At 46.7% G+C, this 23,329-nt stretch overlaps 1 protein-coding gene across 1 annotated transcript in view; it reads left to right on the forward strand.

Moving 5' to 3' along the window:
* LOC120033258 (striated muscle preferentially expressed protein kinase-like) overlaps nucleotides 1-22,386 on the forward strand; it is a 62,274-nt gene extending 39,888 nt beyond the window's left edge. The window contains exons 19-43 of the mRNA XM_038979532.1: nucleotides 135-431; nucleotides 565-677; nucleotides 852-1,032; nucleotides 1,669-1,768; nucleotides 2,213-2,413; nucleotides 4,498-4,555; nucleotides 5,969-6,046; nucleotides 7,071-7,243; nucleotides 7,379-7,405; nucleotides 7,683-7,835; nucleotides 7,990-8,101; nucleotides 8,213-8,452; nucleotides 8,552-10,844; nucleotides 11,950-12,048; nucleotides 12,260-12,376; nucleotides 12,759-12,926; nucleotides 16,889-17,011; nucleotides 17,794-17,958; nucleotides 18,213-18,241; nucleotides 18,305-18,831; nucleotides 19,010-19,249; nucleotides 19,380-19,603; nucleotides 19,752-19,827; nucleotides 19,935-20,084; nucleotides 20,742-22,386. Of these exons, the coding sequence (XP_038835460.1) occupies nucleotides 135-431; nucleotides 565-677; nucleotides 852-1,032; nucleotides 1,669-1,768; nucleotides 2,213-2,413; nucleotides 4,498-4,555; nucleotides 5,969-6,046; nucleotides 7,071-7,243; nucleotides 7,379-7,405; nucleotides 7,683-7,835; nucleotides 7,990-8,101; nucleotides 8,213-8,452; nucleotides 8,552-10,844; nucleotides 11,950-12,048; nucleotides 12,260-12,376; nucleotides 12,759-12,926; nucleotides 16,889-17,011; nucleotides 17,794-17,958; nucleotides 18,213-18,241; nucleotides 18,305-18,831; nucleotides 19,010-19,249; nucleotides 19,380-19,603; nucleotides 19,752-19,827; nucleotides 19,935-20,084; nucleotides 20,742-20,970 (6,173 nt within the window). The 3' untranslated portion in view covers nucleotides 20,971-22,386. The remainder of the gene's footprint in view (nucleotides 1-134; nucleotides 432-564; nucleotides 678-851; nucleotides 1,033-1,668; nucleotides 1,769-2,212; nucleotides 2,414-4,497; nucleotides 4,556-5,968; nucleotides 6,047-7,070; nucleotides 7,244-7,378; nucleotides 7,406-7,682; nucleotides 7,836-7,989; nucleotides 8,102-8,212; nucleotides 8,453-8,551; nucleotides 10,845-11,949; nucleotides 12,049-12,259; nucleotides 12,377-12,758; nucleotides 12,927-16,888; nucleotides 17,012-17,793; nucleotides 17,959-18,212; nucleotides 18,242-18,304; nucleotides 18,832-19,009; nucleotides 19,250-19,379; nucleotides 19,604-19,751; nucleotides 19,828-19,934; nucleotides 20,085-20,741) is intronic.
* The last annotated feature ends 943 nt before the right edge of the window (nucleotides 22,387-23,329 follow it).

Below are 23,329 nucleotides of genomic sequence, written 5' to 3' on the forward strand. Positions count from 1 at the left end.
TAATTACATGGTCCTTCGAGCCGGATATGTAGCCTGGATATATAGGATCTATTATTGTGAGAGTATGATCGTCTGTCAACACATCAGAGATGATGGTTTGATCCCTTGATCATTTGACCTTTGATCCCTATCAGGTCCCTATCTGAGGAAAGCTCCCATCATCCTGGACAAGCCTGACGTTGTGTATGTGGTGGAGAACCAGTCCGTGAGCATCACCCTCACCCTTAACCACATTAATGCTGTGGTCACCTGGAAGAGGAGGGGAGTGGTTTTGCTCAACAAGCCAGGGATGTTTGAGATGAGCATGCCAGACGACGACCAACACACCCTAAAGATCCAGAGGGTGAATAGCACTGACACCGGTCAGCTGGTCTGTACAGCCAACAACCAGTTTGGCAGCGACCTCTGTACCATCCTACTGGCCATGGCAGGTGAGTTTGGGGTCAAAGTTCACCCCTATGTGCAGATCTAGAATCAGCTAACAGCCCTGTTGCTTACTGTAACTATGACGAGGTAAAAATCCAAACTGACCCCAAACTCTCTATCCTCCTTTTCTCCCAACAGTGCGTCCTAAATTTGAGTCCATCATGGAGGACTTGGAAATACATGTAGGAGAGACATCTCGCTTTGCTGTGGTTGTCGAGGGACAACCCGATCCTGATATTCTGTGGTACAAGGTATGATAAGAGTCAATGGATGGATATCATATCATTAACCACATAAACTTATTCTGCAGTGATTAAGCAGGTTGTTGGATGATTAACTCCTTTGTGGTTCCAGGAAAACCAACCTACCAACCATGATAGTTGATCAAGTGGAATTGATTGTGGTTATCTGTTCTGTGGTTCCAGGATGACACTCTGCTGTCGGAGAGCAGTCACTTCACCTTTGTGTACGATGATACGGAGTGTTCCCTGGTGGTGCTGAATGCCCTGCCTGAGGACTCAGGGGTGTACACCTGCACCGCCAAGAACCTGGCTGGGCAAGTCTCCTGCAAGGCTGAACTCACTGTCCACAAAGGTCAGGACCATAGTCTATATTGTCTGAAATGTATAAGGATATATACAGATATTGGAATAAGTCTGGAAAACATCTACAAGAATGATACTTTGTGCTTACATAATTGATGAATTATTGTTGATTAACACACCCTTACGGTAAGGTATTAAAGACACACTCTTGTTGAAATGTGTGCTTTTTCTGCACACTGAATATTGTTAACACAGATGTCACAGTCCCAAGGCTTTTCCTATTATTTGTTGTTGCCAGAAATGGCAGTTTTAGTTGGATTGCATCTGTTTGTCCTTGTAATATCTCAGCCAAAGCTTGTTGTAATCGAGAGTTAAACAACCAAATCTGCTCCCTATGGGTTGGACCACAAGGTGTCTGAGACTATTAAACCATCTGTCAACACACACACACACACACACACACACACACACACACACACACACACACACACACACACACACACACACACACACACACACACACACACACACACACACACACACACACACACACACACACACACACACACACACACACACACACACAGAGAGACAGAGACAGAGACAGAGACAGAGACAGAGACAGAGACAGAGACAGACACAAACCACCCACCAACCCACATTAACCTTGCCCCCTGTACCAACCCTCTGCCTGCAGTCAGGAAGGAGGTGGTGGAGCCCATGGAGGATGAGGGGTCCATTTTGAGGAAGATGCGGAGGCTGACTGATTACTACGATGTACACAAGGAGATAGGACGGTGCGTCATGGACCAGGCAATCACCAACAACATCCGCTGAGCCAGGCTATCTCTTCTGTATTTAAAGGCTCTGCGAGTGGTAGCTACTATCTGTATTAAATTGCACTGTGAACGGTGGCCACAAAGGTCAGTAGGGGGAATTCCACCACACCAAACAACAACCTGACTGCATAATGATAGCAGACAGAAATAGAGGAGAGGTGAGTCACCCATCAATAGAGGAACACATCACAAAGGCTATTTGTTTTTGTTTTTCTCTGGTAGAGCTTGGCTTGACTCACCAGAAGTTGAACAATAACAAGGTGTCACGTACCGTTTAATACTCATGTCCCTTTACTTTCTCAACTAGGACTTTTGGTTTCTCAGAACTCAACCCCATTGAAAGATATGGTCATTCTCCTAGAGTTATTGCAATGATATCATCATTGTGCAACTGTTTTCCAGTGGGGCGTTCTCCTATGTGAAGAGGGTGTCTGAGAAGAAGGGGAAGGTGGAGTATGCGGCCAAGTTCGTGTCTGCGAGGGCCAAGAGGAAGGCCTTGGCCCTGAGAGAGATGAACCTTCTGTCAGAGCTGAACCACGAGAAAATGCTCTACTTCCATGACGCCTTTGAGAAGAAGAACATGGTTGTCATCATCACTGAGCTGTATCCTTTCACTGACTGACTCTTTGATTAATTTCAGTTGTCAGAAAATCCATAACATAATGACCTAACCGGTTCTGCGCATGTGTCCACGCGCGCCATCGTGCGCCATCATGCGCGTGTTGATTTTGTCTATCCCAACCAGACGCTTTCACGACACGCAGGTTAAAATACCAACTGTGAACCAACTATATTCATTTGGGGAGATGTCAAAACACATGAAACATTCATGGACATTTAGCTAATTTGTTGCTAGCTAATTTGTCCTGGGCGATAAACCAAAGACAGTACAGTATTCAGATAGGCTAAAACTGCTTTTCCAATAGAAATCCCTGATCACACTTGTAGGCGATGTCATGGCGACGTTGGCTAGCAAAGCTCATGCATAGAAACAGGTCATTGGGTCTCGCGCCGAACTGCGAATGTGCAGGCCATTAAATCAAAGGCATTCCTTCGATATAAAGTTGTTTTTGTCAGTTTGTCACTTTGACAAGATTGGAAAAATAACATGTTCAACTCCTTAAGACATTGGCTCCAATCTAGGTTGTGCCTTTAGATTTTGAGAATAATTTTTCACTTCTCAAACACCAAACCCCGGTCTAGTCTGTTTGGTCTGTTTCACAAGTGTTCCCGTAAGTCTTGCGATGTAGCGCCTCTGGATTTAGAAAACATTGGTTAATTTTACCTGAAATGCTTATGGTCCTTTTTTTCTGGATCTTTGTAGAATTCTGACCCATTTTGAGTCACTCAAAATCGTGTGTTCTCTACTCCAACAATTAATCCACAGATAAAGAGGGAACCTAGTTAGGTTTTACTTAGTTTTCTTTGATTCATCTCTCCTCATTCATTCTTCTTCTTCTTCTTCTGTGGATTTTATATGGCGGTTGGCATTACCACCACCAACTTGACTGGAGTGTGGAACCCGTTCATCTTTCAATCACCCATGTGGGTATATGCTTGTAAAAACAGAGAGGCGGGACTTGCAGCACGTCACGCATCTAAAACAAAACTATTTTAGCGCCTGGATTCACAGACGCGCGCGAGCAGTTTGGATGAAATTATTGAATAACGTATGTGTACATTTATTTTGCAACGCTTTGCGCATGCAACGTGGGCGGTCTGGTCAGCATGTAAGAAGCCATATTACAAGAGATGAATAATTTGAATGTAACATATCCTCTGAGACAGTATTGTATTGGTTGCGACAAGGTTCTTTCCCTGTTAATCTAACATATCTCATCTATGTAATACTGTTGCATCAAAAACTAAAACCATCAATGTACTCAATTTAGCCCAGGTTTCAACCAAAAACCAACATTGTGGTTCCTAGAATTGTTTGTTTTCAAATTATATTCATTTTTGTTTACAGCTAGATCCAATATGGATCAAAATATGACATTGATCCAACGTATTTGCATAAAAACCTCTCCATGGACACACCAGAGCCAAGAGCCTTCTTCCCACCTTAGCCTTCTTCCCACCTTCTTCCCACAGCATGGATGAGAGAGAACTGCTGCATAACATTCATCTCAATGTCCTCTCCCCTGGAGGCATGACTGAACCGAAGCGCTACTTTCTCCTGACTCATCACAGATTGGTTTCATTACCAGGAGACGCCATGTGTGGGAGTTTGGTTCATTTATTATAAAAAATGTAATTTGCCTCCCACTTGGACTATAGTGATAAGGTTATCACCATAGACTTATATAGACATTGCATCATTGTATCTGTCTCATGATGGCGCCTGTGAGAGCATGTGCAACGCCATTGAGGCCATTTCCATTATGAAGTAGTCCACCTACTACGTCTATGAGTTGGTGAACAAACTGAAAGGGTGCATAGTGCCGCCTGTACTGTGTTGTTTGCTCACGAGTATAATTAATTGGCTGATCCCTTCTGATGACACAAATGTAATCATGTGATCCTTCCTTAACCCATAGGAAGTCCCACCCAGTTGATTACTTAAAAATGGTGAGTCCTCAATGGCTCTGCCCATGCTAAAATGGGATTTTGGGCACTAGAGTCCTCTATCTATCTCTATGGTTATTACACACTATACCTCTAATCTCCTTAACTGCTGTGTGAAGATGCCATGAGGAACTTCTGGACCGACTGACCAAGAAGACTACTGTCATGGAGTCCGAGGTTTGCCTTAGCCTGTTGGCCTTATGTTTGAGTGTGCTTTGGATTGCATGGAAAAATCAGCCAAGAACGACTCAATTATCTTTATCTAAAAGATAGCGAAATTCAGTTAAATCTTTTTTTTTTATATGTTGAGCGTACAAGAATGTAGAAAACAGAAAGTAGAATGTAGAATATAGAATGTAGACTGTAGATTATAGGATGTAGAATATAGAATATATACTGAACAAAAATATGAACACAATATGTGACAATTTCAACAATTTTACTGAGTTACAGTTCATATAAGGAAATCAGTCAATCAAAATAAATAAATTAGGCCCTAATCTATGGATTTCATAGGCCCACTCACTTGGGAGCCAGGCCCACCCACTGGGGAGCCAGGCCCAGTCAAACAGATATAGTTTTCCCCCCACTAAATGGCTTTATTACAGACAGAAATACTCCTCAGTTTCATCAGCTGTCCGGGTGGCTGGTCTCAGACAATCCCGCAGGTGAAGAAGCCAGATGTGGAGGTCCTGGGCTAGCGTGGTTACACTTGGTCTGCGGTTGTGAGGCCGGTTGGACGTACTGCCAAATTCTCTAAAACGACGTTGGAGACGACTTATGGTAGAGAAATTAACATTAAATTATCTGTCAAAAGCTCTGTTGGACAGTCCTGCAGTCAGCATGCCAATTGCTCGCTCCCTCAAAACATGAGACATCTGTGGCGTTGTGTGACAAAACTGCACATTTTAGAGTGGCCTTTTATTGTCCGCGGTACAAGGTGCACCTGTGTAATGATCATGCTGTTTAATCAGCTTCTTGATATGCCACACCTGTCAGGTGGACGGATTATGTTGGCAAAGGAGAAATGCTCACTAACAGGGATGTAAACAAATATGTGCACAACATTTGAGAGAAATATGCTTTTTGTGAGTACGGAAGATTTCTGGGATGTTTTATTTCAGCTCATGAAACATGGGACCAACACTTTACATGTTGTGTCTATATTTTTGTTCAGTATGCGCCGGTCTCCCGGGTGGCGCAGTGGTCTAGGGCACTGCATCGCAGTGCTAGCTGCGCCACCAGAGTCTCTGGGTTCGCGCCCAGGCTGGGCTGGGTTCGCGCCCAGGCTCTGTCGCAGCCGGCCGCAACCAGGAGGTCCGTGGGGCGACGCACAATTGGCATAGCATCGTCCGGGTTAGGGTTAGGGTTAGGGAGGGTTTGGCCGGTAGGGTTATCCTTGTCTCAGTATGTAAAAATGTAATAAAATGTATGCACTCTACTGTAAGTCGCTCTGGATAAGAGCGTCTGCTAAATGACTAAAATGTAAATGTAAATGTAAAATATAGAATGTAGAATGTAGAAAATATAGAATATAGAATGTAGAATATAGAATGTCAAATGTGGTAAAGGAGATATTCTGTGCTGCAGATCCGGTCCAGTATTCAGCAGGTGCTTGAAGGGGTCAGCTACCTTCACCAGAAAGACATTGCTCATCTTGATATCAAGGTATATCGGATTCCCACTGTGCAAGGGACAAATACAGTACTTTAATCACAAGCTATTATACAGTGCATTCGGAAAGTACTCAGACCCCTCGACTTTTTCCACATTTTGTTATATTACAGCCTTATTCTAAAATGTATTTTTTTTTTAATTGCCCCTCATCAATCTACACATAATACCCCATAATGATGAAGCAAAAACAGGTTTCTAGACATTTTTGCAAATGTATTAAATATTAAAAACCTTAGCAGCGATTACAGCCTTGAGTCTTCTTGGGTATGACGCTACAAGATACAAACTTGGCACACCTGTATTTGGGGAGTTTCTCCCAGTCCTTTCTGCAGATCCTCTCAAGGTCTGCCAGGTTGGATGGGGAGGGTTGATGCACAGCTACTTGCAGGTCTCTCCAGAGATGTTCGATCGGTTCAAGTCCGGGCTCTGGCTGGGCCACTCAAGGACATTCATAGACTTGTCCTGAAGCCACTCCTGCGTTGTCTTGGCTGTGTGCTTAGGGTCGTTGTCCTGTTGGAAGGTGTCCCTTTTCTCCATAAGGTATCTGATTTTTACAAATTCTAAAAGCCTTTTTTTGCTTTGTCATTATGGAGTATTGTGTGTAGATTGCAGAGTTTTTTTTTTATTGAATCCATTTTAGAATAAGGCCGTAACGTAACAAAATGTGGAAAAAGTCAAGGGGTCTGAATCATTTCTGAAGGCACTGTATAACAGATAACTTTTGCAATTATCAACTTACTTAATATTACAAGGAAATAATATTTCAAACCCCAGAATACATACTACTCAGATACCAATGTACTTTCCTCACTCAAAACATGTACACTAAAATGAATAACATTACACAAATCAAGTCATAGTTTTACATAGATCAAATAACAGAGGATGTTCTCTAATGTACATTTTATTTCTATTTTAGAATAGCATTATATTTGAGCATGGAACTCTGTTGCCAATTGGACGGAAACCTAGCTGATGTTCTTAATAATTCCCTGTTTTTCTCCAACCCACCCAGCCTGAGAACATCCTCATGGCAGCCCGACACAGTGACAAGATCCGCATCTGTGACTTTGGCAATGCCATCAAGCTGGAGACCAATGAAGCCCACTACTGCAAATACGGCACTCCGGAATTTGTTGCCCCGGAGATCGTTAACCAAACGCCGGTCTCCAAGGCAACAGACATCTGGTGAGCACCTGGTCGGGAGAGGGGGCTGGAGACTCCTTTAATCTATTTCCTGATTAATCATGATTTTATCGCTCTCTACCTCTCTCCTTCATCTTGCCCTCTGAAAGTAATTTCTCTCCCTCTCTCTGTTCACAGGCCTATTGGGGTTATCACTTACCTATGGTGAGTTGTTAAGGTTCTGGTTGGACTAAGAACATGATAAATGTGTCTGGTCAAGATATTCTTAGAATTCAATACACCTTTTGCATTACATTTCTGTCAATCTTGAAATGTAATTTTTCGCCACACTCTTTAACCTCAGTAAGAAAAACACCAATGCATATCACCTGCATATTGTTTGCATATTGCCACAGGCTTCAATTGACCCACTTAAAATGGATTTGACAGCTAGTAAACAGTCTCAGTAAAAGACTATTAACATAACATATTTCCCTTCTAGCCTGACTGGTGTGTCTCCTTTTGCTGGGGAGAACGACAGATGCACCGTCCTCAACATCAGGAACCAAAATGTGGCTTTTGAGGAGAGTATGTTTTCTGACCTCTGTAGAGAGGCCAAGGGATTCGTCATCAAACTGCTGGTGGCTGACAGACTGTGAGTGTTATTGATGATAATGCCTTGGCATAAATTGATTGTAATGAATTCCCTTATATTAGGAATACAAACAATTTCAACACAAAATAAGAACAGAAAATAAGTGTTTGGGACTTAGTGTTTAATTCGTCACCATGTGATGTTTTACTCTCAGGAGGCCTAACGCTACAGAGAGCCTTCGCCACCCCTGGTTCAAGACTTCAATAAAAGACAAGAGCATCAACACAGCGATCCTAAAGCAGGTCTTATCTCGAAGACGTTGGCAGGTAAGGCATTAATTATTTAGTAGTACATTGATTAATGCACTTCAATGAATCCCTCTAAGTACCTTCCAAATTACTCCTTTAACACGTCCCTTTTTCCCTATCTCTACCCAGCGTTCCCTCATCAGCTACAAATCCAAGATGGTGATGCGCTCCATCCCTGAGCTTCTCAATGACTCGTCCAACCACATCTCCATCGCTGTGGCCCGTCACCTCAAAGAGGGATCGCCCCCACCCTCCTCATCCTCTGACTCGGACGAAGATGTGGACGAACTCCCCTTCATCCCCATGCCTCTATCTATGGTCTTCTCCGGCTCTAGGGTCTCCCTCAACGAGATACCAGGTGACGAGGACGTCACAGGACCACCTTCCAGGTCCAATGGGACAGTGGAAGGGGCGTGGTTAACCCGGCACAGGGAACAGCCCATAGAGGAGGTGGTGTCCAAAAAGGAGGCCAAGGAATTAGGAGGAAGCAGAGGAACGAGAAAAAGGGTAACAACCGAGGAAGATGGTGGGTCTTCAGAAGAGGAGAAGACTGCAGTAAAAACAAAGAGAGTCCCCCTGAAGAAGGGCTCGAGTGTGGAGGAGGATGACACTCAGACGAAGTCCCGGAGAGCGACGATGAGGAGGGGCAGTTCAGCTGACTCGGCTCTGCTTCTCCACATTGAGCCAGAGGAGGGGGCTGTGGAGGAGGGCAAGGAAGACAGCGGCAAAAAAAGCCTTAAAAAGGCAGTTTCCATGGAGCTACCAAATCGGAGCCCCAGCCCTGGGGCGGCTAAGATGAGCCAGGAGGATTATGCCCTCAAACTGGAACTGATGAGACAGAGGCTGCTGAGGGGAGGCAACAGCAAAAGCGGCCTGCGAGGTCCTCTGCTGGAGACCCTTGGAATGGACGACGAGAGGCGAACCTCGTCCCTGGACCGAAACTTGAGGAGATCCAGGGTGGGGGCGCCAGAGCGGTCGCTGGCCAGAGCAGCCTCTACCGAAAGTGCAGTGGAGGACAGATCTAAAACCAAAATGTTCCAGAAGAGTTCCTCTTTCAGTCAGGGAGACTCGGAGCCCATGCCCCTACACCGGCAGTTTGGAGCCCCCTTAGAGATCCCCACTAGCACATCTAGCCAGAGCACTGAGAGGAGAGACAGTGCTGAAAGGACCCAGAGCATTGAGAGGAATGCACAGGGGAAAGACCTCCAGGAGGCCACTTCCATATCAGCAATTACGGAGCAGACCAGGCTGGATTCCAGACCTTACTCTCATGGGCCCTCCTCCTCCATACAGCCCACCCCAGTCAAAGAGGACCAAGGAGCGAGGGAAGAGAAAGAGCCAGAGGAGAAGAAGAAGAGCAAGTCTGAGGAGACTTCTGAAAGAGATGAAGAGATGGAGAGAAGGACCAAAGCACAGGAGAGGGTTGATAGACACGAGTCGAAGAGGGAGATTTCCCAGGGCAGGTCTCCTACTGTGTTAGCTCCTGTGATCGTCATAGAGGAGGAGAATATTGAGGAAGATGAACAGAAAGAAAAGCAGGAGATAGAGTTAAAGAAAGAAGAGGTGAAAGCAAAAGGTTGTGATTCTCCAGGGGTTACGCCTACAGAAAAAACGTCTGCGTATGCCAACGTGATGCAAACTATTGTAGTACCATCTGGAAAACCTGACAGCAGCCGGAGATCTCAATCTACACCTAGCCCCACATTTCCTGAACACCCTGCCGTCTTCGCCAAGGTGGCCACCGAACACCCAACAAGCCCAACCATCTCGACTAGCTCGTCTATGGTCCCAGACCGCCCCACCACTCCACGCCAACCTACCATGCCACTCAGAACAGATATCAAGGACATCGACTCGGAGGAAGTCTTTGAATCCAGGTTCAAGAAGCGTGAGTCATCCCTTACCCGTGGGCTCCGGAGACTTACCAGGACCAAATCAGAAGAGAAGTCCCCGACCCTTCCCCGTAAGACAGGCGAGGGTGAGGAGGTATACCGGCCGGGGCGTCTGGGGGCGCCGCTGGAGATGGTGCCCCAAGGATTGCAGGAGAAGTCCAAATCCGTCCAGGACTTGAGGGAGGTGGAGAGAGACACAGGGTCCCTGGGCATCATTGGACGGTTCTCCATGCGCACCAAGAGGACCCCGTCCATAGATAAAAAGGAGGAGAAGTCAAAGGAGACTGAGCCTGCGGCCAGTAAGCGCAGGGTGTCCTGGGCCATAGGCCGCAGTAAGAGTCTGGACACGACAGAGCTGGACAATATAGAGGCTCGGAGAGAGCAGGAGGCGAGAGAACGCAAAAAGATGGAGGAGTCGTCTGTCTTCGCCATGCGGCGGAAGTTCGAGAACAAAGTAGCGGGTATCTCAGCCAGTTTGAGGAGCAAGTCAGAGGAAAGGAAGGAGGAGAAAGAGGCCAAGCGACGCGTGGAGGAAGAAAAAAGTCGGAAAGATGCAGAAGAAAAGGATTTTAAGAAGGTCAGCGATTCCCCCGTCTTGGCGATGAGGAAGAAGTTTGAGAACAAGGTGGCAGGAATTTCTGGGAAAGTCCGAAGCCAGTCAGAAGATAGGAAAGAGATGGAGGAAGAGAAGCCAGAGGGAAAGAAAACTCCACTGTTTTCCCGTCATCGACATTCCCAGTCCGAGGGAAGAGGTCTCAAAGAGATGGGGATCCCAGAGAATCAGCTAGCCAAACAGACAAACAAAGAATCCAAAGTGTCCAAGGAATCCATTGGGTCTGCATCAAGCCTTCATTCCGAAAAGTCAAAAAGTCAAAAGTCGCTCAGTAAGTAATATGTATTTTGATATATTATGCTGGCTAAGATGGCATTGGCAATTTCCATCAAATATCAATCAAATGTATTTATAAAGCCCTTTTTACATCAGTCCTCTTCTGGCTGTGCCGGGTGTAGATTATACAATCTCAGAAAAAAGGATTCCCAAAGGTTTCTTCAGCTGTCCCCATAGGAGAAGCCTTTGAAGAACCCTTTTTGGTTCCAATTAGCACTCTTTTGGGTTTCATGTAAAACCCTCTCGGTTCTACCTGGAACCCAATAGGGTTCTACCTGGAACCAAAAAGGGTTCTTCAAAGGCTTTTCCTATGGGGACAGCCAAAGAACCCTTTTAGGTTCTAGATAGCAATTTATTTTCTAAAAGTGTAAGAGTACATGGCTATTAAGGCCAGATCATTCTTCAACATGTTCAAACGTTCAAAGATCACCAGCAGGGTCAAATAATAATCACAGTGGTTATAGAGGGTGCAACAGGTCAGCACCTCAGTAGTAAATGTCAGTTGGCTTTTCATAGCCAAGCACTCAGAGGTCGAGACAGCAGGTGGTGGGAGAGAGAGAGGGTCAAAATAGCAGGTCCTGGATCAGCAGCACAACCAGGTGGACTGGGGACGGGGACAGCCAGGAGTCATCAGGCCAGGTAGTTCTGAGGCATGGTCCTAGGTCTCAGGTCCTACGGGAGGGGTGAGTGAGTGAGTGAGTGAGTGAGTGAGTGAGTGAGTGAGTGAGTGAGTGAGTGAGTGAGTGAGTGAGTGAGTGAGTGAGTGAGTGAGTGAGTGAGTGAGTGAGTGAGTGAGTGAGTGAGTGAGTGAGTGAGTGAGTGAGTGAGTGAGTGAGTGAGTGAGTGAGTGAGTGAGTGAGTGAGTGAGTGAGTGAGTGAGTGAGTGAGAGAGATATGGGGGAATTAGAGAGAGCACACCTAAGATCAAAGGGCACAAGATAAGACAGGGGAATTACACCAGATAGGACAGACTGACACTAGCCCCCAGGCACATAGACTATTGCAGCATAGATACTGGAGATATTAGCTCACCTCCTCAGGTTTGTCTGTCTCAGCTGTTTGCCATTATGTCTTGTTCTCCACAGCTCCAGAGACTGACAGGCGGTCGCGGTGGGACAGGTGGGGTCTGGGCAGGAGCAGGAAGGATAAGACCCCTTCTCAGACTGACCTCCCCTCAGCCAAGGGTGAGGGGTCATCAGGCAGCCTGCAGTACTCTCGCACTTCCTCTAGTACTGTCTGCTAAATTCAGCAACCAGTTGCCTTTATGTTGAATGTGCATACAGAGTTGGAGTTTGGCAATGAAATGGAAAAGCTGCACACTGCTTTTACGTTCTAAGTTCATGCTCAGTGTTCATGTTCAATATTATTATTAAGCCACACCCTTGTTTTTCCCAGACTTCCCTCCTGTGTTCCACATCAAGCTGAGGGACCACGTCTTATTGGAGGGTGACCCTGTCACTCTTAGCTGCCTCCCGGCTGGCAGCCCCCACCCACAAATCAGCTGGACTAAAGGTAAGAACTCATAGAGCTGACAGACACAACACTCTTTGCAACAGCGCTGTCTAACAAAGCATTACCGTAGCAGCTGCTGCTGAAACGTTGGTTGTTGCCTGTGAAGGTTGGTTGTTGGTTGTTGGTTGTTGGTTGGTATTCGTTGGTTGTTCGTTGGTTGTTGCCTGTGATTGTCATAACCCATCATAGCTCATACTTACATGGTGCCATGTGTGAGCACGACTTCCTAAACTTGTGTTGATGTTAGAGATTGCTCATTATTTCCATAAAGTTTCTCATCGAATACTAGATAAACACCTTTTGAAATAGGACTGTAAAATAAGACATTACTTTACAGGATGCCACTGTAATTATTATTGTTGATGGGTTTGATTGTCCACAGATAAGAAACCACTGGAGATGGACGACAGGATGAACCTGATCTCCTGTCCAGACGGCAGGCAGCTCGTTACGATCATGAAGACCAGCAGGAGGGACGCAGGGCTCTATGAGTGTGTGGCCAGTAACCCCTTAGCCAGCGTCACCAGCTCCTGCACACTGTCCCTGGCCTGTGAGTAACATGTTATCTACAAGAAAATGTTATTATCAACGATAATCCCGTCATTTAGATTTGTGGAGAAACAGAAAAATACAATTTTTTTTAACCGTTATCTTCATGTGATATTCTAATATCCTGGACATGTAAAATCTATTGGATTTGAATTGCATACAAAACCTTTAGTGTAAACATGACATTTACACTGAATCGAGAAAGGGGTATTTGCCCTTCATTCTAAGCAAAAACATTTATTATGAATCTTTACGATGTGATGAACCTTGAAAGGTTTAGGTAATAGGATTTGTATTCGAGTGTGAATGCAATGCATATTAATGACATGGGCATAAATATTAATGTAGTTTACGGCTGATTAAACTAATGGCTTTTTGCCTTGATTTTACAACCTCTTTATAATCATTCCAAGAGGAGAGTTCTGCTTATTACAAATAGAAAGATGCGCTCCCAGGCTGTAATCCAATGTGTTAGAATCAAATAATCAACTGTCACTCAGACAGTCCATCTAGCTACTACAGATGCCGTATCTTAATTTGACCCAGTTTTTCACAGCAGGAAAATAATCCTGCAGCAACAGGACATGTGAATTATTATGTGGATTATAATTAATATTATTTCTTTGTAGGGGTTGATACATTTTTCGTTAAGGCAAATAAAGTCTGACATTTTAAAGTGGAAATTACAAACTATAGAAGTCTTTTTTTGTTTGTTCCTGCAACAACAGGATGATCAAATTATGATTTGGCATCTGTTGGTTCTTGTCCAGACAGCAGGCTATACATAACAATATCAATAAAGATGTCAAATAGCCATCAGCAAAGCGACAGAACTAGGTGACTCCAGACACTTGATGGCCTCTCTCTCTTATTCAGGTGTCAGACTCAATGCGCAACAGTTCAGTTCGATTTTCACAGCTTCAAATTGAATTGCTCTGGGAACACTGTCTGGGCGTCTGCATTGCTAATCCCGTCTGCTGATGCTATCTGTCTCCATTTGCCATCAATCTGTTGGGTGAGAGATTCCCCAGACTGCTCATCTTGTCTGAAGTCTGAGGCCTTGGCTCGATCAGTCTCAGCAGTGGGCAGCCTTCATTAAAATGCATCATCATATCAGGGTGAAAAGCTATTAGTGCTGTGTATGGTTTGCGTTAAAAAAATGCTCAAACCCATCTCTCTGTCCTCTGTGGTTTCTCCTCTTTCCATCGGCTATCTCCATCCTTCCACTCTGTGACACCCCACCCCATCCAAACTCTCCCCTTCTCCAAACCTCCCCCTCTGTGACACCCCACCCCATCCAAACTCTCCCCTTCTCCAAACCTCCCCCTCTGTGACACCCTAACCCATCAAACTATGTGACAATAAAAAAAAATTACTCAAACTTCCAAATCCACCATACCCAACATCTCCCTCTAACTTCCTATTGCTCCTAACCCTTCATCTCCCCTCTACCCCAACTTCATCTCCCCTACACCCCACTGTCATCTCCCCTACACCCCACCTTCATCTCCCCTCCACCCCACCTTCATCTCCCCTCCACCCCACCTTCATCTCCATTCCACCCCACCTTCATCTCCCCTCTACCCCAACTTCATCTCCCCTCCCCTCCACCCCACCTTCATCTCCCCTCCACCCCACCTTCATCTCCCCTACACCCCACCTTCATCTCCCCTCCACCCTACCTTCATCTCCCACCCACCCCACCTTCATCTCCCCTCTACCCCAACTTCATCTCCCCTCCCCTCCACCCACCTTCATCTCCCCTACACCCCACCTTCATCTCCCCTACACCCCACCTTCATCTCCCCTACACCCCACCTTCATATCCCCTCCACCCTACCTTCATCTCCCACCCACCCCACCTTCATCTCCCACCCACCCCAACTTCATCTCCCCTCCACCCCACCTTCATCTCCCCTCCCCTCCATCCCACCTTCATCTCCCCTCCACCCACCTTCATCTCCCCTACACCCCACCTTCATCCTCCCCTCCACCCCACCTTCATCTCTCCTACACCCCACCTTCATCTCCCCTACACCCCACCTTCATCTCCCCTACACCCCACCTTCATCTCCCCTACACCCCAACTTCATCTCCCCTCCACCCCACCTTCATCTCCCCTCCACCCCACCTTCATCTCCCCTACACCCCACCTTTATCTCCCCTCCACCCCAACTTCATCTCCCCTCCCCTCCACCCCACCTTCATCTCCCCTCCACCCCACCTTCATCTCCCCTCCCCTCCACCTTCATCTCCCCTCCACCCCACCTTCATCTCCCCTCTACCCCAACTTCATCTCCCCTCCACCCCACCTTCATCTCCCCTCCACCCCACCTTCATCTCCCCTACACCCCACCTTCATCTCCCTTCCACCCCACCTTCATCTCCCCTCCACCCCACCTTCATCTCCCCTCCACCCCACCTTCATCTCCCCTCCCCTCCACCTTCATCTCCCGTCCACCCCACCTTCATCTCCCCTCCCCTCCACCTTTATCTCCCCTACACCCCACCTTCATCTCCCCTCCACCTCACCTTCATCTCCCCTCCACCCACCTTCATCTCCCCTCCACCCCACCTTCATCTCCCCTCCACCCCACCTTCATCTCCCCTCTACCCCAACTTCATCTCCCCTCCACCCCACCTTCATCTCCCCTCCACCCAACTTCATCTCCCCTCCACCCCAACTTCATCTCCCCTCTACCCCACCTTCATCTCCCACCCACCCCACCTTCATCTCCCCTCTACTCCTCCTTCATCTCCCCTCCACCCCACCTTCATCTCCCCTCCACCCCATCTTCATCTCCCCTCCACCCCACCTTCATCTCCCCTCTACCCCTCCTTCATCTCCCCTCCACCCCACCTTCATCTCCCCTCCACTCCACCTTCATCTCCCCTCCACCCCACCTTCATCTCCCCTCCACCCCAACTTCATCTCCCCTCTACCCCACCTTCATCTCCCACCCACCCCACCTTCATCTCCCTCCACCCCACCTTCATCTCCCCTCCACCCCACCTTCATCTCCCCTACACCCACCTTCATCCTCCCCTCCACCCCACCTTCATCTCCCCTACACCCCACCTTCATCTCCCCTACACCCCACCTTCATCTCCCCTCCCCTACACCCCACCTTCATCTCCCCTCCCCTACACCCCACCTTCATCTCCCCTACACCCCACCTTCATCTCCCCTACACCCCACCTTCATCTCCCCTCCCCTCCACCCCACCTTCATCTCCCCTCCACCCCACCTTCATCTCCCCTCCACCCCACCTTCATCTCCCACCCACCCCAACTTCATCTTCCCTCCACCCCACCTTCATCTCCCCTCCACCCCACCTTCATCTCCCCTCCACCCACCTTCATCTCTCCTCCACCCCACCTTCATCTCCCACCCACCCCAACTTCATCTCCCCTCCACCCCAACTTCATCTCCCCTCCACCCCACCTTCATCTCCCACCCACCCCAACTTCATCTTCCCTCCACCCCAACTTCATCTCCCCTCCACCCCACCTTCATCTCCCCTCCACCCCACCTTTATCTCCCCTCCACCCCAACTTCATCTCCCCTCCCCTCCACCCTACCTTCATCTCCCCTCCACCCCACCTTTATCTCCCCTCCACCCCACCTTCATCTTCCCTCCACCCCAACTTCATCTTCCCTCCACCCCACCTTCACCTCCCCTCCACCCCACCTTCATCTCCCCTCCACCCCACCTTCATCTCCCCTCCACCCCACCTTCATCTCCCCTCCACCCCACCTTCATCTCCCACCCACCCCAACTTCATCTTCCCTCCACCCCAACTTCATCTTCCCTCCACCCCAACTTCATCTCTCCTCCACCCCACCTTCATCTCCCCTCCACCCCACCTTTATCTCCCCTCCACCCCACCTTCATCCTCCCCTCCACCCAACCTTCATCCTCCCCTCCACCCCACCCTCCTCCCCTCTGTCACCCCCTCCAGGTGTCCCCAAAAGGCCAGGTACCCCGGAGGTTCCCCAGACATACAACAACACAGCCCTGGTGCTATGGAAACCAGCCGACACCAAGCCCCCCTGTAGCTACTCTCTGGAGAGGAAGACAGAAGGTGGGTTGACATTCATCTCCTAGCCTGGAGTCCAAACTGATGTCACGATTGACACTGAGAATATCAATTTGGATTCCAGGCTAGTGAACTCAAGCCAAATATACATTTTTATTTATTTTACAGCCCGCTTCACCCAAATGTATTATCCTTATTGACGGTTGGATAGGAAACACCTTTGGCTGTCACTTTAAACACTACTGTGCAGTGAATAACTCAAACACTGGGCAAATAGACTGCTAATGAGCCCAATTTCATCACGCTTTATAAGTCATTATGGTCTCATAATACGGTGAATCATTGTAGAGCCTACATCGTTAGGATTGTATCAAAGTGGGAATGACATGAATGTTAATATGATTTCAGGACTGATTGAATTGGATGGCTTCATACCTTGTATTACCACACAGTTACTGCCAGGCTGGGCTTTGGATGATTGTTGTTGTCTGTGTTTGTTCATTGGATTGTGCCCCACTATCTCCTCATTACCATGTGAATGTTCTTTTGTTATTCTGTTATTCCTCTGTATCAGTTGTGACTATGACAGATAATTATGGCTCCACACCACCTTAGTTTACAACTGATATTGTAAACATAACCTTCATCTGTTTCATCATCAACATGAAACACTATCTCCACCTTGTGTGGATTATAAGTACTGCAACAAATGACAGTGGTGTGTAAAGTCAAAGTGACGCATATAATTTGTGTATTTGACCATATTGATATAACGTAACGCAATTGGCAATCATATAAATGAAGCATTATTTTCTTTCTCCTTTCAGGTGATGCCAACTGGCTGATCATAGCGACTGGAGTGGCTGACTGTTACTACAACGTCACAGACCTGCCACCAGGGGGCGCCTTTAGGTTCAGAGTGGCCTGCGTCAACAAGGCTGGACAGGGACCCTACAGCAACACATCGGACAAAGTCAGTCTGGACTCAACAGGTGCTGAAACACACCTTTTGGACAGGGGGTTCAAATTCTGTAAATTGTGTTAAATTGGATCAAAAGAGGTGGTAAAGAAAGTTCTGACGTTTTTTCTGTACTGTTGCATATTTGTTTCACAAAATGGTTATGATAATGTGATATTGAAGAGAGATGTGTTTGCTTTGCAGTAGGCGTGTCCTCTCCAGTGGTGGCCATTGTGAAGACAATCTCCTCACCTCCCCCCCACCCTGCCCCAGCCGCTACCACCTTAGTGACTGTTATCCCAAAGGTCAAACCAGCAGTAATGCAACCTCCTGGTAAAACGGTGTCCACTGTCTCTCCCTCTTCACCCTCCCTTACACAGACCTCTCTAACCTCCCCTACGCCCTTCCCTGCTCCCATCGCAACTCTCTGTCCCTCTACACCTTCGGCCCCCTCCAGCCCTGCCATCACAACTCCTCCAACTGAACCCCTGACGGTCACTCCTACCACCCCTCCAACTCTCCCCTCCCCGTCTGTAGTCAAACCTCCTCCCTTCGTCCTCCCCAAACCCCAGAGTCCTGTCAACGTGGTCCCACCCATGACCCAAACCCAACCCATCTCTCCGCCTCTCCCTCTCGTTACACCTCCTTCCACCCCCACCAAGCCCGTCATGGCATCCGTTCCTACCTACGCCCCTGCCGCCACTGCCCGTATGGCCCCCAGCCCCCTCCCAGTCCCCTCCTTCTCCCCCCAAGTGCTCCAGGTCAACAGTCTGAGCCCAATAGGGGAGGGGAGGGGCACCCCTGTTCGAGGGACCCCCAGGGACCGCACCACACTCAACCCGGGTGAGACAGCTCTACGACAGGGAGTCCCACAGAAGCCCTACACCTTCCTGGATGAGAAAGCCAGGTGACTGAGATGTTAGAGATGTGGTCAATATTTCTACAGCTACAGTAGTACACTATTACACTACACAGTATTGCTATTACTACTACTTATATGGTTCATTTCAGTCAGGGAAACTGGCTTCATGTTTAACCACACATTATTTAGTGACTAAACTACCGTATTGTCTCTGTCTGGCCAGAGGGCGGTTCGGTGTGGTCCGGGAGTGTCGAGAGAACGCCACAGGACACGTCTTCATGGCTAAGATCGTTCCGTACGACCAGGAGACTAAGAAGTCCATCCTGCAGGAGTATGAGATCCTCAAGTCTCTCCACAACGACAAGGTCATGACCCTCCATGAGGCCTACGTCACCCCACGTTACCTGGTACTGGTGGCTGAGTACTGCACTGGCAAGGAGCTGCTCCACAGCCTTATAGACAGGTGTGTGGAGCATGATGCTCACACACACACACATACACACACGTACACACACACACACATACAGACTTGCACACTGCTCTCAGCTGTGCTCTACAACATATCCGTGGAATAAATCTATTTTCCTGCTAAGGTTCCGTTACTCGGAGGATGACGTGGTGTGTTACCTGGTTCAGCTCCTTCAGGGTTTGGAGTACCTCCACAACAGACGCATCCTCCATCTAGACATCAAGCCTGACAACGTCATGGTCACCAACCTCAATGTCATCAAGATCGTAGACTTTGGCAGCGCGCAGAACTTCAACCCTCTCTCCCTCAAACAATACAACAGCGGCCTGGGCACACTGGAGTATATGTGTGAGTTGGTAACACTTTATTGAATTTACCACTGGTATCTGGAACTGGTACACGCCAAGTACTTTTTGGGTAATAAGCTGTTATCATCACCTTGATCACTACTTTCCTCTGAACTCTCTCTCTGCTCCTTCTATGCTGGTGTGAAAAGCTCCGGAGATGGTGAAAGGTGATGTGGTCGGCCCTCCAGCTGACATCTGGAGCCTGGGGGTTCTAACCTACGTCATGTAAATATACAACTTACTCATTTCATAGTCACTATTGTCATAAGTCTGTGAAGTTGTGCGATTTCTTTTTTTCTCTCAGAACTCTCGTCTATGACACTTTTGTTCAGGCTTAGCGGTAGGCTGCCCTTTCAGGACAAAGACCCACACCAGACTGAGACCAAAATCCAGATTGCCAAGTTTGACCCGACCAAGCTCTACCCCAATGTGTCCCAAAGTGCCTCGATGTTCCTCAAGAAGATGCTGAGTAGCTATGCCTGGTGAGTGCTTCAAAGAGTAGCTACATCATTATCTTATTTAACAAACCAGGAGTGGAGTGATGATCCAGGATCATTTTAGCCTTTTAGATCATAATGAATAAGATTACATGGAAAGTGGGGTCATAGCCTCCCGAGTGGCGCAGTGGTCTAAGGCCACTTCCACTAGATATCCTGGTTGGAGTCCAGGCTCTGTTGCAGCCGGCCGCGACCGGGAGACCCATGGGGTGGCGTACAATTCGCCCAGTGTCGTCCGGGTTAGGGGAGGGTTTGGCCGGCAGGGATGTTCTTGTCCCATCACGCTCTAGTGACTCCTGTGGCGGGGTGGGCGCAATTCACGCTGACACGTTTGCCAGGTGTACTGTTGTTTCCTCCGACACATTGGTGCGGCTGGCTTCCGGATTAAGCGGGCATTGTGTCAAGAAGCAGTACGGCTTGGCTGGGTTGTGTTTCAGAGGACACATGGTTCTCGACCTTCGCCTCCCCCTAGTCCGTACGGGAGTTGCAGCGATGAGACAAGCCTAACTACAAATTGGATACCACGAAAAAGGCGTAAAACTAAAAGAAAAAGGTTTTAAAAAGTGGGGTGATGATCCTAGATCAGTACAGGACTCCTGTGTTCTGATCCCTGATTGGACAATGTGTTTTATTGCAACGCAGGGCCCGTCCGAGCACCAAGGACTGTTTCACCCACGCATGGCTGCAGGACTCGTACCTGATGAAGCTGAGGAGACAGACGCTCACCTTCACCACCACCAAGCTGAAGGAGTTCCTGGGGGAGCACCATCGACGTCGCACCGAGGTCGCCACCAAACACAGGGTCCTCCTACGCTCCTACTCCAGCTCAGCTTCTTCAACCACATCGACCACACCAAACCTACCTAAGTGAAGGCATATGCCTTATGTCAGTGTTAACTGGCCACCAGAGGGTGGAGGTATGGAGGATGTGGGGTGCACAACAGTGGGCTCCATGATAGAGGGAGGACTGAGTCCTCATCCCCCACAGAGTGAGGCCGTGCCTGAGTAAGTTATGGGAGTGGAGACTAGAGCCATGAGCATTGCACCAGCCCACAGACTGCATGGAGTCTCATTCTACTGAGACCTAACAGAATGAATCTTGGACAGTTCATCAACTGAGATTTTCATCCAGTTGTTGGATTGTTGGACACCACGGTTTCAAAATATTGAGTTATCGTTTGTTTTTGGACCTGGCACGATTTGTTTCTGTTTCAGGTCTACTGTCTGCTAGTACTACTCCGAGCTTGCTATCGCAATGTGTGTAGAACTTTTAAATATATAAAACAGGACATTTGGTTTGGAAAATTAATTCAATACGATTAACCTGGAACATATTTGTCAGTTTGATTTTAGAGCACAGCCTTATTTCTGCATCCTGATATTTGGTGGTGATTATGTGAATGTACCATCATTTATGCTGCTAATTTATGTTGCATTTATTTACACATTTCAAAAACGCAAAACCAAAAATAAAAACGTTTTTGTTCATGAAATTGTATGTGACCTGTTTACCTTTTTCATGTTAATTTATTTGCATGTGTGCTTTTTTTCTTCTTTTGGGTGATTTTCTAAATACAATGAAAACAGTGCAAAAATATTGCTCACCATTGTGATTATACTGTTCATAGATACAGATAATAAACCTGTGAATATAGTAGAGTATCTTAGTAGTCAGTGGCGCAACCAGATGTCCTGTGGTTGATGCTCAAGTTGAACAATAGTGCAACTTCATTGATGAAAACGGCCAGACTTTGATTATGTAGATTCTATAGTCTTCTATTGGATTTCTCACACCTCATCAATGTCATCACTGCGCCAATGGCTGGACTAGAATTCTACAGTATGTTCTGTTGATTGGACAGGTTGCTCTTAGCTTGACCAGCAGTCAGTTAGTGAGTCAATTTTGCCTAAAATGGGTCAATTTATAAACTTTATCATGTAAATGTGTTGTCCATGTAAATGGCTTACTTACAGATGACGCGCAATATGTGTTCTGTTAATTTATTGAACTATTCATATCATACAATTTTGGGACACTTTTGTCTACCATTAGGCCTACTGTACAAAATGGACATAGGTGCCATGAAGAAAAAATATACAGAAAGTCCTTTTTGGTATAGAGACACCTATGTATCACTTTTCATCATTACATACAGTATTTCTTTTTGTATGAATTTGTATGGTTGAATATTTGTAAATGTTTTAATTTGCAGTGTTTATAATGTGGAAATGGTTTAAAATGTTTTTATGAAATAGTCTGTAATAAACTATTGATACAATTGCAAAACACACATTCTCATTATTCTTCCCTTTAAATTGGACTCCTCTTGAACTAAAGCGGTTGTTTCGACAGTGCTTGCACTTGAACGACACTCCCTATCCTTTTCCCCTCTTCAGTCAGTTTCAAGGGTTCCCTAACTGGGCGTTCCTTTGAGAATATAAAAAGTTCTAGAGTACAGTAGACTACGCAAAGCAACTGATGCACTGTATTTCTGTAAATTGTAAACATTCGCAGTGCGAATATAATTTCAAGTGTTCGAGAGAGGAGAATATAATATTACATTTATTTTGCATGAAATATTAAATACTTTCTGTCAATCAAGCTACAAAGGTAATTAAAAGTGAAGGCTATGACGAACATAAAAGTCCCCAAGTCAGCAAAGAGGATTGTTGTCGAGGTAGAAGTAGAATGCAGCGTAGTGCTTTAAACCTGTTAACAGCTTGTGGACAGCTTCTCTGTCGTTAAAAGGTTTCAAGTTTCATTTTGAAAATGTATCTTTGTTTCCTTGTTACTTATGATGCGTTCATAAGCAAGTGGGAAGGTGGTAATTACTAGTTGTGAAGTCGTAAATACTTGTATGGCATAAAAGTATGCCAGAGCTGCTTTCACTTTTTATACTATAATAGATGAACAGAATCAATTTTGTATTAACAATTTGTATTTTGTTCTTACCATAAATAACAATTACTGAAGATGCTGCCATGCTTGCTGTCTTTTTTGTTGACAAACTAGGTCAGAGAGGTGCAAGTGGGAAACTCGGAGCACAGGGATGATAGACGAGTTTCCCACTAGTAATACCAGTTGGAGGTGCGTTCAATTAGATTTTTCCCAGTCATATCCAGATATTTACGAAATTACAAGATGTTATGAACGCAGAATTACAATAGGCCTATAATTTATGGTTCAAGGGACCGTCGTAGTCTGTCGAGTACTCTTGCAAAAGTGGACT

This window comes from Salvelinus namaycush, chromosome 40 (genome assembly GCF_016432855.1).
Source record: "Salvelinus namaycush isolate Seneca chromosome 40, SaNama_1.0, whole genome shotgun sequence".
Taxonomy (NCBI): Eukaryota; Metazoa; Chordata; class Actinopteri; order Salmoniformes; family Salmonidae; genus Salvelinus; species Salvelinus namaycush.